Here is a 15,249-nt window from a genome sequence, read left to right on the forward strand (position 1 = left end):
TGTCTTTCTTATATTTTTGTTGAAAAGGCAAAGAAAAGTACAAACTTTCCCCATCTCCTAGATTTTGGAAAATACTTTGTTGGGGGTATTTTCATTGAAAATACCTTTTTTGCGGGTATTATCATTGAAAAATACCTTGTTTGGTATTATTAGTGGACTAAGCTTCCAAGAATACATTTTAACCCCTCCACCACTAAATTTTGATGAATTGGTGTCACGGTTGTAAGCCCACCACAGTGACTTTGAGTAGTCTTTAAGCGATAATGGTCCCATAATGCGTAGATTTTGAAAAATACATTTTTATAGGGGAATACCTATGGTATATTCATCGTTTATTCCTGAGCCACCTTTGTTGGTAAATAATCAAAGATTTACGAATGATATGTTTTTCTTGTTTTTAACGTTGTGCTTGTACTAATGTAGCTGAATATTGGAATGTCAGGCATTTTGAAAAGCTTATATTGACACTAACTTGTTCCCACCCATGATCTGCTAATGTTATATCTTCGTATCTTTCGCCAGACGAATTATACAGGCTGGAAAACTGCTCTTCCAAGTTTTAATCTCTTTGATACAAAAAAAAAAAAAAAAAAAAAAAAAAAAAAAAAAAAATCAGATCAAACCTTGATTCTAGTTGGTCGATCATAAAGTTTGCTTTGGAAAATTGAACATTGATCAGCTCCGTTAGTTGCGCCCAGGGTAAGTTATTGATGCAGTAGTTTTATTTAATTTTGATTTATCCTCAACTGTGGCTATAATTTGGCTCGGGCATTGATTATTGGTTAATTGAATCAATTTTTTTGTTGAAATCGGGGATAAGAAAGTTTTTAATAGCACCTTAAACACTTTTGAAATTAAAGGATTTTGATTGACAATTAAAATTTGAATCTCTGTTCACGTTTCTTCTCTGCATTTAGAGATTGATATATAACCTGAGGAAAATATAATTCTTTAATCAAAACTTTTTGTCGTCTTACTTAGCGAAAACATACATAGAAAACATACGATTTTTGAAAATTTTCTGAATTTAGAATCCATACTAAAATTACCTGAATTCAGTTTTTACTGAATATTTATAATTCAAGTGCTAAAACCTGCTGGAAGAGTACCCTCATTTTAGAAAATAATCCATATAATCCTATATTATCTATCCATAGATATCTATATATAGATATCCATATTATCTATGGATTATAGATAAGTCTATAATCCATCCGTCCATGCATCATTCCTAGTGTAAAACTGAGGTAGATAGTCATAGAACCAAGGGATTAAAGATCGGATTGATTTGAGGTTGACGCGTGACGGACAATGTTCACTCGACTTCTATTCAAAATGGGGGACTATAAGAAATTTGTTCATACCCGTTTTTGTTACGTTTTTACGAGTTAGCCAAAAATTGGGGGGGGGGATCGAGGGTTCAAACCCCATAACCATCCCTGGATACGACCTTGATTGTGGAAGAGCACCCTCATATACGAAATTCCTGTGATTGAGCATCGATGGGTTTCTTCATTATTACCATATAACATGGTAATATGTTATACCGTAATTTACCGTATAATATGGCAACATATGATGATTTATCATATAGTATAGAAGAATACCCTCATATTCGAAATAGCTGTGATAGAGTACGAAGGAATTTCTTTGTATTTACCATGTAATAATCTTATCGGAAAATCACGATTTCATAATTTTATTAGTCAAATATCCGTTTCTGAATAGTAATATATTCCTGTTTGATTTTTTAGTGTGGGGCTCTTTTTTTATCCCGGACCATTTATCAATTTTTTATAATGTTTAATTTACTTATCTGTTTTCATTTATTTTATTTCTTTAACTTTTTTTTATTTTGAGATATAATTTAAGTATATTTGTGTATCCCCCAATCCTCCCTCTGTACAGGCCATGGAGCCTTTAAGGGTAAAAGAGTCGTATGCCTTTTCTATTTATGAATATAATTGTATATGTTTATTTATGCATGAGCATTAATGTTCTTTTCTTAACTTGTTCATATCCTTTTGTAAACGTATTCCCTTGTAGATACATTGCACTCTACCCGTACAAGCCTCAGAAACCGGATGAGATTGAGTTGAAAAAAGGCTCACTTTACAATGTTATTGAAAGATGTCGAGACGGGTGGTTTATCGGAGAAAGTATAAGGTCTCGGCAAACTGGTGTTTTTCCAGGAAACTATGTACAACCTCTTCGAAATAGAAATGGAACCTTAAATTCCACTGCACCCCGAGATTTTATACAGAAAAGCCCAACAGTAAGTTAATTTTGGTTTCTTCTTCACCTGATATATATATATATATATATATATATATATATATATATATATATATATATATATATATATATATATATATATATATATATATATATATATATTATATATATATATATATATATATATATATATATATATATATATATATGTATATATTATATATATATATATATATAATATACATATATATATATATATATATATATATATATATATATATATATATATATATATATATATATATATATATATATATATATATATATATATATATAAATATATAATATATATATATAAATATATATATATAAATAAATATATATATATATATAAATATATTTATATATGTATATATTGACACGCAGAAACTTTGGTACGTCAAATCATCTTCCCATCGCAAATTGTCGATACTGGTGGGATTTCTACTAAAATCAGATTACCTCTCTGAGAGGTTTTTGGGCTTATCATAGGAAGCGCAATAGCGCTACCTAGGTAAAGAGCGATATGGGCACAATTTATTATTTGTTTATTTTGTTCGGTTTTAGACCAGGGCACTTCGTATCGAAGAAGCTGTCGTAGAAACTTTGAAAAGGGCTCATTTGATTGGAAAATGAAAGGGCTAGGGCTCTTTTCAATAGTCAAAAGTGATTAGAGGGCAACTAATACCACTCCCACGCCCGCTATTTCTCCAAACACATCCAATCAAAATTTTGAGATAGCCATTTTGTTCAACGTAGTTAAAAGGTCCTGAGATAATGTGTTTGAGGATGACAATCCCCGCAGCCCTCACGGCAAGGATTTTAAGTTATGCCCTGGGGGTATATAAGGTTTGTATAGAAAGGGAATCAGATAAACTTCAAAGGGAGATCATTTGATTGGTAATCAGAAGTTCTAGTGCCCTCTTTAAGATTCAGAGTGATCCAAGGATCACTAGTGCCCTTTTTAATAGACGAATGTGATTGAAGGGCAACTAATCTCCCTTCCACGCCCACCATTTCCCTGACACAGTCTATCAAAATTTTGAGATCACACATTCTTCAAGTGATTGGAGGGTCGATACTCCCCCCCCCCCTACAACTCGTATTTCCCCCAAATCCATCTGATAGAAATCTTGAGATGGTCATTTGTTGTCGTAGAAACTTCGGAAAGGACTCAGTCGATTGGAAATTGAAAATGCTAGTGCCCTTTTTGAGGGTCAAATGTGATTGAAAGGCAACTAACCCCCCTCCCACGCCCATTATTTTCCCAAGCACATCCATTTTGTTCAACGTAAATTAAAGATCCGAAAATTATGTTTTAAGGATGAATCCCCCCCAGAGCCCTCGGGGCAAGGGTTCCCGAAATGTATCTGATAGAAATTTTGTGATGGCTATTTGTTGTCGTGGAAACTTCGAAAAAGGTTCATTCCATTGGAAATTGAAAGGGTTAGTGCTCTTTCTAATTGTCCAAAGCGATTGGAGGGCAACTAACCCCCCTCCCAAGCCCACCATTTCCCCAAACACATCCAATCAAAATTGTGAGATGACCACCTGCTGACGTAGAAACTTCGAAAAAGGCTCATTCGATTGGAAATTGAAAGAGTTAATGCCTTTTTTATTAGTCAAAAGTGATTGGAGGGCATCAACCCCTCCTCTACGCCCATCAGTTCCCAAAACACGTTAAATCGGAATTTGGAGATAGCCATTCTGTTCTGCGTAGTTGAAAGGTCTGGAAATTGTGTCTTTGACAACCCCCATACATTCTCAAGGTCAGAACATAATTTGTACTTTACTGAAAAAAAAATGGCTGTGGATTTTTAGTTTAGTATACATATATATGATAGACATTCCTTAAAGTTTTAATAATCTTTATTTATTAAATTTGTAAAAGTTAAAACATTTCAAACGTGTTTGTCGTTCAATGTCGTAGGATGAAAGGATTAGAATGGATTAGAGTGTTCAACGGGGAAGTGAACGCAAAGTTATGTCTTTTTATGTCTATGCAGCGCTATTGCGCTGCCTATGAAGTAAAGAATTGAGTATGAAGTATGTGAAGTAAGTGTAAATTACTAGTAAATTAAATGTAATTAATGACTATGTAATTAATGTAAATGACTATGAAGAAAGTAAAGAGCGATACGGACACAAAGTATTATTATTATTTTTTTTAGACAGGGCACATCGTATTGAAGGAGTTGTAGAAACTTCGAAAAGGGTTCATTCGCTTGGAAATTGAAAGGGCTAGTGTCCTTCTTAAGAGTCGAAAGTGATTGGAGGGCAACTACCCCATCCCCCACCCACGCCCACCATTTCCTAAAACACATTCAATCAAATTTTTTAGATACTTATTTTGTTCAACATTGTAGAAAGGGCCGGAAATTGTGTCTTTGAGGTTGACAACCCCTCTACAGCCCTCAGGGCAAGGGTTACATGTTATGCCCTGGGGGCATATAATTTATACATAGAAAGGGTGATCGTATAAACTTCGGAGGGGATCATTGGATTGGTAATCAAGAAGTCCTAGTGCCTTTTTTAAGATTCAGAGTGATCGAAGGGCGGATACCCCCCCCCCACACTTCATGTTTTCCCGAAATGCATCTGATCGAAATTTTGAGATGACCATTTGTTGTATTAGAAACTTCAAAAAGAGCTCAATCGATTGGAAATTGAAGGGGTTAGTGCTTTTTTATGAGTCGAAAGTGACGGGAGGGAAACTAACCCCCTTACCAAGCCAATCATTTCCCAAAACTCATCCGATCAAAATTTTTGAATAGCCATTTTTTTCAACGTAATTGAAAGGTCACGACATTATGTCTTTAAGGATGGCAACCCCCCCCCCCAGAGCCCTCAGGGCAAGTATTGTAAGTTGTGCCCTGGGGCATATAAGATATATATAGAAAGGGTGATCTTATAAACTTCGGAGGGGGCTCATTGGATTGGTAATCAGGAGTTCTAGTGTCCTTTCTAAGATTCAAAGTAATCAAAGGGAGGATCCCCCCCCACACCTCGTATTTTCCCGAAATGCATCAGATAAAAGTTTTGAAATTGCCATTTGTTGTCGAAGAAACTTCGAAAACAGCTCATTGGATTGGAAATTGAAAGAGCCCGTGCCCTTTTTAATAGTCAAAAGTGGTTGGAGGACGATTAACCCCCTTCCCACGCCCACCAGTTCCCCAAACACATCCAATAAAAATTTTTGAGAGCCATTTTGTTCAACTTAATTGAAAGGTCTGCAAATTATGTCTTTGAGGATGACAACCCCCCTCCCCTCCCACAGCCCTCAGGGCAAGGGTTGTAAGTTGTGCCCTGGGGGAATTCAAGGTTTTTATAGTAAGTGTTGTCGTAGAAACTTCAAAAAGGGCTCAATTGATTGGAAACTGAGAGGGCAGTGCCTCTTTTAATAGTCGAAAGTTATTGGAGGGTAACTAAAACCCCCTTCCACTCCCACCATTTTTCCAGACACTTCCCCAAACCAAATACGATTGATTTTTTTTTTCACTTTTTCTACTTTCATTAATGAAAAATTATAAAAAATTTTACGAAGAAATGTCAGTATATGTCAATTCAACTGACAATTTATGCTCTTTTTTTTTCAGCAAAGCGCAAATTGTGTTCTGGTCTCGAGAAGTTATAGGGGTTATCAGCCCTACTCATGTTAATTTTTGCTTGTTTTTAGTTTTACTCGGCTATTTATTGTAATTTCTATTCGTTTTGAGTTTCATGTATTTACTGATAGTGATTTGTGGTAGTTTTACCCTTGGAAGATTATTTGACTTTATTTCTGCTCAATCTTGGCTTAATTAAGCTCTTTACTTTTCTTTGAAAAACTTGTCTTTTGGAAAAGTTTTTTAAATTATTCATATAATAAGGCCTTTGGGATAGACAAAATCCCCTTGAATTTGGGGGTAGGGTTTGTAAGCTTTGCCCCAGGGGCATGTAAGGTTTTTATGGAAGAGGTGGTCGTGTTAACTTTAGGAGAAGCTCATTTGATTTGAAATTTATAGTTCTAGTTCCCTTTTAAGAGTCAAACATAATGGAGAGCAACTAGTCCCCCTGAAATTCTCTTTTTCCGAAACAAATTCAATTGAGATAGCCATTTTTATTACCAATAGTCCAAAAATCTTGTAACAATGTCTTTAGGGTGGACACAATCTTCCAGTGCCCATGGGCAAGGGTTTTAAGCTATGTCCCGGGGCATATAAGGTTTTTACGGAACGGTTGGTCATATAAGCTTTGGATCGGATGGAGCTCATTTGATTGGAATTCGGAAGTTTTAGTGCCCTTTTTAAGAGTCAAAAATGAATGGAGAGCAATTAGCCCTCCCTCCCCGACCTTATCATTCCCCAAAACATATCCAATCGAAATTTTAAGAGAGCCATTTTGTTCAGCATTGTTGAAAGGTCCAGTAGTTATGTCTTTGGAGATGTCAACCTCCCCACAGTCCTCAGGACAAGGGCTGTAAGTTAGGCCATTTGTTCATTGTTTACACATAGTATATGTTATTGAGAAAGCTATGCATGTTTGAACTTACTTTCCAATAAGACGAAGGGTATGCAGGTGAACCTTTCGGAGAATGTTGAGGGGTTTGTTGAACTAAATTACAACACGTTATGTGTATATGGATTGTCAAAAGGTTGCAACTATAATTTTAGTTGGTTTTGAATTCAACATACAAATAGCAGCCCATACCATGGATTCTTATAGAAACAAACTGAAAAGATGTAAAATTTAATTTTTTCCATGAAAAAGACTATGTCGATAAAAAACGAACAAAAATTAATTTAAAAAACAACTTTTTCCACATAAAAAGTTCTTCAAAGAAAATTAACGAGCTCCATTAAGCCAAGAGTGAACAGAAATAAAGTCAAATAGCGTATAACTACCACAAATCACTATCAATAAATCAATGAAAGTCAAAACGAACAGAAATTACAGTAAATAGCCGTGTCAAACTCAAAACGAGCAAAAATTAACATGAGTAGGGCTGATAACCCCCATGCCTTCTCAAGATCTGAAAATAATTTGCACTTCACTGAAAAAAAGACCGTGGATTGTTAGTTTAATTGACATACACTGATATTTTTTCCTTAAAGTTTGGATGATTTTCTATTTATGAAACTAAGAAAAGTGGAAACATTTGAAACGTATTTCGTTTTCAGTAAAGCGCAAATTTTGTTCTGGTCTTGAGAAGGCGTGGGGGTTATCAGCCCTACTCCTGTTACTTTATTTCTACTCACGACTTTATTTCTGATCACTCTTGGCTTAATGGAGCTTTTTACTTTTCTTTGAAAAAAGTGGTTTGGGGAAAAAGTTTTTTAAATTAATTGTAAAAAAAAATGTATCTTGGGCAATCCGTTTTTTTTGCCTGCCTGTGGTTTAACCGTGTTATAGATTCGGAATCAGCTGCTGCTACCACTAGCAATTTAATGTAGCGTGCTTGAGGTCAACATAGATTTGCACATTTCCTTTCTATCCCACTTTGTCAGAGCTCCACTCTTTATCTCCATTCTACTAATGTGGAATTATCTTTCTATACTCTTCTTATTACATCCTCCCACTCCCTCCTCCCACTTCGTCCAAGGACGTTTGGTGCCAGCCGGGTTTGCCGAAACTACGATTTTAGCCAGCCTGTCATATGTCATACTTAAAATATGACCTAAAAAGCTCAACCTTTCTTCTTCTTTCTTACAGGCCTACATAGTGGAAATGCAACAGTATTTTTTTCATACAGTTAAATGTTTAATATACAGTTGTATAACCGGGCTCTTAGAAGTATTTTTAGACAAATCTTATAGTGTATCTTCTAATATTTTACGAACCGCCTATGTTACATAACCACACGAGACAACTTTCAATGTCGTTGTTTCTAGAATTATGATTTTAGTCCTAAAATTCGGCTTTGTTAGTACTGGTAATGCTGCCTAGATTAGGGAAGCTCTTTACTCGGTCATTTCTTTTTCGTACCTATCATCACCTGTTCATCCTCATTTATTCCTGATCCAGACGACTTTTTAATGTTAATTTTGAAACTTATTCTTATATGGTGAACCCTCAAAACTTTAGAATAGTCATTCACATCGGTTAATAGTTTTGCGCCAAACACTCAAATCCTCTGCATAAACTAGTTCTACAAAAGTATTAACTTTCTATTTGATACCCTGTCCTCCCGCGCTCATGCGTAAATACTTGAATTACATTATATTTTGTTGTCACTCCGGCTCCTAATTTAGCTCTTTCATTTTTGAATTTTTTTTCTCACGATTGAAGCTATTAAATCGGTTTATCGTGTGCAGAGGGCTGGATTGTGTGTGGTGGGGGTGCTCATCAAATCATGGTGATGTTATCTAGCATCGATATAAAGTCAAAGATCCATTCTGTAAACGGCTTCTTTAGGCACCAAAGGATGTTTAAAATATCAAAGGATCTCAAAAAGTGTACTAGCTGTCATGCTCCTCCGTCACCTTTTCAGAACACCCAGAATTTAATGTAGAAATCATTAACAGGAAAAATAATGATTATTGAAATATAATTTTTAAGATAAAGTCAGATTCTTTCAATCTTGATAATCAGGACGTAGATCAAAATTTGAAGTGGTTAAGTGTAGCCCTGAATAAGAGGAGTAAATAATGTAAAAATAAGATAAATAAAGAGCACGGCATCGGACTTTACAGTCGCTACTGGCAGTGCTGATTTCCGGTTCCTGGCCCTTCTGCCAGGAAGCGCAATGGGGGGGGGGGGGGGGCTGGGGTCCTACCATCCTGTGCTTTCGGACACCCTCCCTGTTCACCTTCCCCAAATTTCCCCAGCTACCCATTTAGATCTGGGTCGACTCTGGCTGAGCTTACAGAGTCATGCCAATGAACTCCGTCCCAAACAAAATAATTGGGTACACTAGGACTCGAACCCTCGCCATCTCAGACGAAGAATCCTAAATCCGGCGCACCAATCCACCCGGATAGAAACGCTTGGGAGGAGTAGATAGGAGGAGTAGTTGAGTGTTTCTTGTGTTTTCCCTTTTTTCGTACAGTTTAATTGTTTTGACGAGTTTTGCCTTTTCCCCCAAAATGCAAGCCTCCGCAATAGTGTCTGTGTATTTCCTTGCACATGTTGGATTATCCTTAGTCATGCACACTTTTTTTTAACGCTATATTATTACCATATAATATTACCATATTTTTATCTTTACGGTTCTTACCAGAGGATTGCTCGAACGTTGCTTTACTAGAGGGATCAATCGTAAATGAGGGATCTCAAAACGGACAATAATATCTAAAAATTTATTAGGTTACAGCAGACTGCCCTCCATTGCTATGGCGATATTTGACTTCTCTCGGTAAATCATGAAAAAAAAAACTATTGGTATTATGTAATAAAGATGTCAGCAGGAGCATCATCAAATATGGGGGCATCCCTTCCCAAATGTTTCCAGCCAGCCCAGTAAAAAATTTGATTAGATAGAATAGTGGCGAGAACTCCCCGTATTGTACTGTTTTTTCTTCTTCTTTTTTTTTGGGGGGGGGGAATGGGCATTAGTTTCAGTGATAGCGTTATAGCAGTAACAAATGGGTAAATGGGCATGGGAAGAAAGCTGTCTTGAAGATGAGGGAAGGGTTCTACGAACGTCCTATACGTCACCATGCTCCTTAACTATTACTAATCGCGAACTTTATTTTCAATGTCGTACTTTATGCATAAACCAGAGTTAGCTGAGATGCAAATTATTTTATTCTAGTACAGTGAAAACTATCCTTGAAAGCCTTTATGTTTAAGAAATTCGTGCATGTGCATATGCAAAAAAAAGAAGACAAAACCGTAAATTCAAATATTTAAATCAGTAATGACTTAGTTTTCTGTACTTAGGGCGAAATTTTCACTCAAATATTTTAAGGTTTACAGTATTACACCCATTTATCTTCATGTATTATCATTGGAGCTGTAACTTGGTTATTATGTTTTTTTAAATACAATGTTTTAAGGCAAATAAGGAAAATGTTCTAGAACAGTTTTGATAGTCTTTATTACATCTAAATCTTTTTCAACTACTGAATAGGATAAAGATAAAAATGGCAATTACTATTTTTTATCTGATCAAAAAGGCCCAAATGGTTATATCCATAGATCTTTATGTACTATAGTGGGGGGCCGTAATTTCAAGTCTTCCAGTGTGTGTTTGTGTTTTGTTTTTTTTTAGATACCGTATTAAAAGGTAAAGAATACAAAACTTCATTTAATCTGATGTTCAGAGGAAACTAGGATTAATGATTCTTTTACAGTGTACCGTAAAATCTTTCACATTAGTGCAACTTAAGACTTTATCTTATATCATCTAATCTTACGGTACAAACTTTATCCGTAGCTTAAGAAGCATCAGGTGGACTCGAGTTCCACCAAAAACTCTACGTTACTTAAGTTTATGTTACGTTGTGGTAAATTCAACATAGTAGCAAGGAAAGGGAATCAGGCGATTAGCAGTTAAATAAATTTGCAAGTAAATTGATAAAACATTTCTTGAAAGTCTTTCACGCTTGATCTGAGCCTGAATCTTATTGATTAGTTTGCTTATGATGATTGTCATGGTTTTATGGATTTTTACTTTATTCTAGTATGAAAGAACTTCTTTAAATATGAGAAGTCGTACTTAACGTAACGTAATTTAACCAATTAGCATACGTAGTGTGAAAGCTGCTTAAGAATAAGCGTGGATGTACGTGTGTGTGCGCTCGTAATGCAAGCTTCTGGTGCATCGCCAAGCTCATGATCAATGGAAAGAGGCACTCAAACCAATTCAGTTGACATTCTTGTCACACGGAATTAATGCAAGGCTGTGTTTAGTCATAGTGTTTGAAGGTTAATGGTGTTCCTGTTACTAAACTTATCTACAAAATTTGTTGGGTTGAACAGTATATGTAATGATTATTGTACGAACTTTCATTGCGGGTATATATACCTGCAATTCCCCCCCCCCTCGTTTATGTATCTCATTAGGAGCTATTTTGAGTATAATTTTAATTATAATTTAATTCCAGGCTATTCAGCAAGAAAATACTCCTCAGATGGGAAACTCATCTCCTATCGTAGCCCCTCCTAAGCACAACCGAAGACACACAACGGCACTTGTTCCAAATGGCCGTCGTGGCAAAGTCAATGCTCCAGAACTTCCACCAAGGACTTCTTTGCAGAAGTAATCTTCTTTTATTTTTGAATTATAACTTTTTTTTCTTTTTCTTTTTGATACTTTTTAAAGGTTGAAATAGGGGCAAGTAATGAAAAATCTTGTTGAAGTGACTTGAATGCTGTCAGTACGAGTGGTGTGGGGCTACGAGCTTTGAAAATTGTGTTTGCAATTATTTGAAATGTTCCTGAGTTTAAAAATTTTTTCCGTAAATTACGAAGGGGGTTGTCCTCTGGCGTAATTTTAAAGGTATTTTGACCTCACACGCTTCCCCCATAAAAGGGGAAACCATCTTGGGCGAGAGCTATCGACGAACCCTAGCTTTGGCAAAAATATTTTGATGTCCTTAAGAAATAAAATAAATTAAATGTTGTTTTTTTTACATTTACCTGAGTAAAAGTTGTACCTTAAGGAATGTTAGCTTTGGCAACAACCGTTTTTGAGGGCCTTTTTATCAAGAACTAAGGTTAACTGGCTTGCATTTTATCATCTCGAGTACAAAAGTTGTGTATCAAGAAACTCTTAGCAAAGGACTTGGACAATACCCATTTCAGTGAATATAAATAATTTCTTAAACCACATTGGCCTGCCATAATATAAAGAAGAAACGGTCAAATTTTCTTTTTTTTAAGGCCAAACGAAAATACTGAAAAACCTCACAAAACGAATATTTCGAGAGGGCAACAGCCTCTCTTCTCCAGCGCAAACAACATTCATATTCAAGGAAAATGCCGACGAAAAAAACAACAAAACAAACGTGGAAAGTCAATGAAAAAAACAAAATTAAAAGTTGAGTAAAATTCAATAAAAGCCAAAATTAAAAGAATTAGAACCAAATACCTAACAAACATAAAGCAAGTCACTCACCAATATGCGCCGTTTGCACGAAATCCAAAAATCTGAACTACCATCTACGGATACTGTTCGCTAGTATCAGAGACATCTAAGTGAATATGCCCACCGTATTTAGTTCAAGTACTTCTATTTCTTTTTTATTGATTCGATTTTATCGATATGTTATGTATGGCTTGTATTTATTAAGGAATAAGATTGATTGATAATCTGGTACTTAGAAAATAGAAAGATAAGACAAGTCTGAAAGAAAATGGTGCTTCTTTTAGGCTTAGATACAGTAACACACCACATAAATTTTAAATAGAACTTTTTTAAATAAAAGTTCCTTCAATCTACAAAATACTTCAAGATAAAACCCGACTTAACAAAATATATTGAATTGAACCTTACTTTGAATATTTGAAAGTTTTACTCTTACTTTGTTATGATAATTAGGTCTATAAACTATGAAATAGGGAGATATGTGCTTTCAGCTAGAGAAAGTAGGTTAATCTGAGACTTTGTAACAAGACCTTTCGTCAACCGGAATCTTTGACCTTGTACAATGAAAACAAGCCGTGGTGATTTTTTCTTCAAAGATATGAAATGTAAATACAGTTAAGGAAAATGGAGCTTTATTGATTTAATGATAATCGATAGAATTGAGAAATAATATATATATATATATATATATATATATATATATATATATATATATATATATATATATATATATATATATATATATATATATATATGATAATACTGAAAAATAAAAAAATTACACTTCTAATGAAAATAAGTAGATGATAGCTGTTTTTTTTTCACAAAACTCAAAAAACCACTCACAAAACATGACCCAGAAATAATAACATAACTCATAAAACAGCACCCATAAACATAGCGCATAAATATCTATTTTATTACAGAAATGACGACATAACTGTTTTTCCATTAAATGAGACAATTAAGGGAAAAATTTGTTCTATTTTCTTTAGATCGTCTAAGAAATCGGTCGTATTGTTGATCCATTTTAACAGTAATATCAAATATCCCGAATTTTCGTATAATATAACTATTTTTGAACCATAGTGGAATTCCAAGAAAATATTTACAACATCAGAAAAAGTAAACGCGGATACGCTTTTTATCACTTATTACTCAAAAACTTCAGGAATGGAACAAAGAAAAATACATGAGGTGCAAACATTGAATTATAAATTATAGCAAGTGTTTGTTTTATCAAAACGACCTTTCACCCTGACTAGCAGGCCGTATGTTTTCCTAAGTTTTCCCGACACAGATGATAACACCAACTCCCGCGTAGCTTTAATTGACGGACCAAAAGGCAAAGGGGCTAAGAACTGACCCTTGTTTAACTCCACGACGTAAATAAATTCGGTCTGAAAGTCGCCCTACCGAAAAGATTCTCACAGATGAATTACCATACCAGCCCGACAAACACTGGCCTATAAATGGGATCATTCCACTGCGCAACAGTGACAAAAAAGCGTGTTTATGCAACATACTATCAAACGCTTTTGAAATATCAACTCCACATAAAAATAATTGTTTTTTAATCTTATGGTGGTGTTCCAATATTTTTAGAATTATTGCGTGTGTGTTTTGAACCCCTGCACCACTTCGAAAACCCAACTGATGATCCCCCACATCACATTTTGTTATAGTAACTAGTAATATATAGTAACTAGTAACAAGAACAACTTATATTGGAAACTACAATAATATTAATAGGGGTAAGGTAAAACAGTCACAATAGATAGGATGAAATAAAATAAAAATACTAAAAAATGTTAATTAAATGACCAATTTCTCTTGCTCGACCCTCTCGAAATTTTGGTAGTTATTTTGTATTCCAAGCCTTCATCGAAAAATGTTCGTCTTCAGGGAATAAATGTTTTCACTTTGATTTTATGTGCATTGTTTTGCTACCAATAGGCTTTTTTTGACGTTAATCATGACTTTATTTGTAATTTTTTAATATTGAATTCCGATCTCAGTATTCCTGTTTCTCTTTAGGTCTCCTACTAACTCAACCCCTAAGAGACTCGTTCCATCTCCCAAAAGTGCTCCATCCAGTAGGCGTGGCTCTAGATGCGAGAATGATATACCAGGTAACCGATTGATGTCTCCAAGAAAATTAAATGGACGGAATTTGGAAACAGAAATTATTCCTAAAATCGCAGAAAAGGTATTTTTTTTTCATCTCCAAATTTTAGTAGTTCTTTTTTCCATTTTTTGAATGACATCTTCTTATTTTTGTGGGCTTTTAAAAATTTTTAATTAATATCCTGCTGAAATAAAGTGCAGCCATTGAAAAATTGACGGAACTGCAGACAAAAAACGCAAATGGAACAAAATTTGAATTTTTTTAAAGACAAATTTGCAAGCTCAACCAAAAATGGTTTGTCTAATTCCCAACGTCCAGCACAAATATGACCTTGGTGCTATGTTTTAATTTCAGCTATTGCTTAACAAATTCGTTCAAATTTTTAATTGGTTGCCATTTATTTTTCTAAATTTTTTTTACACAAGCTGCAACAAAAACCAGGTTTTGCAAATGGTGTACTCACTTGTATTTGATTGTCTCAATAAAGATTCTTCTTACCTTAATAATGACATTTAATGATTTTCCACCTTTTCTCATTTCAAAAAAAGTCTGCCTTAACTCTTCACTCTGATTTACCAATCACAAAGGTTGCGTTTAAAAGTTCAGCGTAACTCAACACCCTAAAATAGGAGCAGGATATATTACTGGTGCTGTAGTCGTGGATAGTTTTGGGTTAAATTTGGTAAAAACAATACCAAAAATGGTGTGTCTAATTCCCAACGTCCAGCACGAATATGGCCCTGGTGCTATGTTTTAATTTCAGCTATTGCTTAACAAGTTCGTTCAAATTTTTAATTTGTTGCCATTTATTTTTACTAAATATATTTTTACACAAGCT

At 34.7% G+C, this 15,249-nt stretch overlaps 1 protein-coding gene across 6 annotated transcripts in view; it reads left to right on the forward strand.

Moving 5' to 3' along the window:
* LOC136025364 (E3 ubiquitin-protein ligase SH3RF1-like) overlaps positions 1-15,249 on the forward strand; it is a 126,598-nt gene that overhangs the window by 84,671 nt on the left and 26,678 nt on the right. For all 6 annotated transcript variants that reach the window (XM_065701319.1, XM_065701313.1, XM_065701318.1 and 3 more), the window contains 3 exons: positions 2,047-2,275; positions 11,301-11,455; positions 14,321-14,492. In XM_065701319.1, coding sequence (XP_065557391.1) covers positions 2,047-2,275; positions 11,301-11,455; positions 14,321-14,492 — 556 coding nt within the window. The remainder of the gene's footprint in view (positions 1-2,046; positions 2,276-11,300; positions 11,456-14,320; positions 14,493-15,249) is intronic.

The sequence above is a fragment of the Artemia franciscana genome, chromosome 3, assembly GCF_032884065.1.
Source record: "Artemia franciscana chromosome 3, ASM3288406v1, whole genome shotgun sequence".
In the NCBI taxonomy this organism is placed as follows: domain Eukaryota; kingdom Metazoa; phylum Arthropoda; class Branchiopoda; order Anostraca; family Artemiidae; genus Artemia; species Artemia franciscana.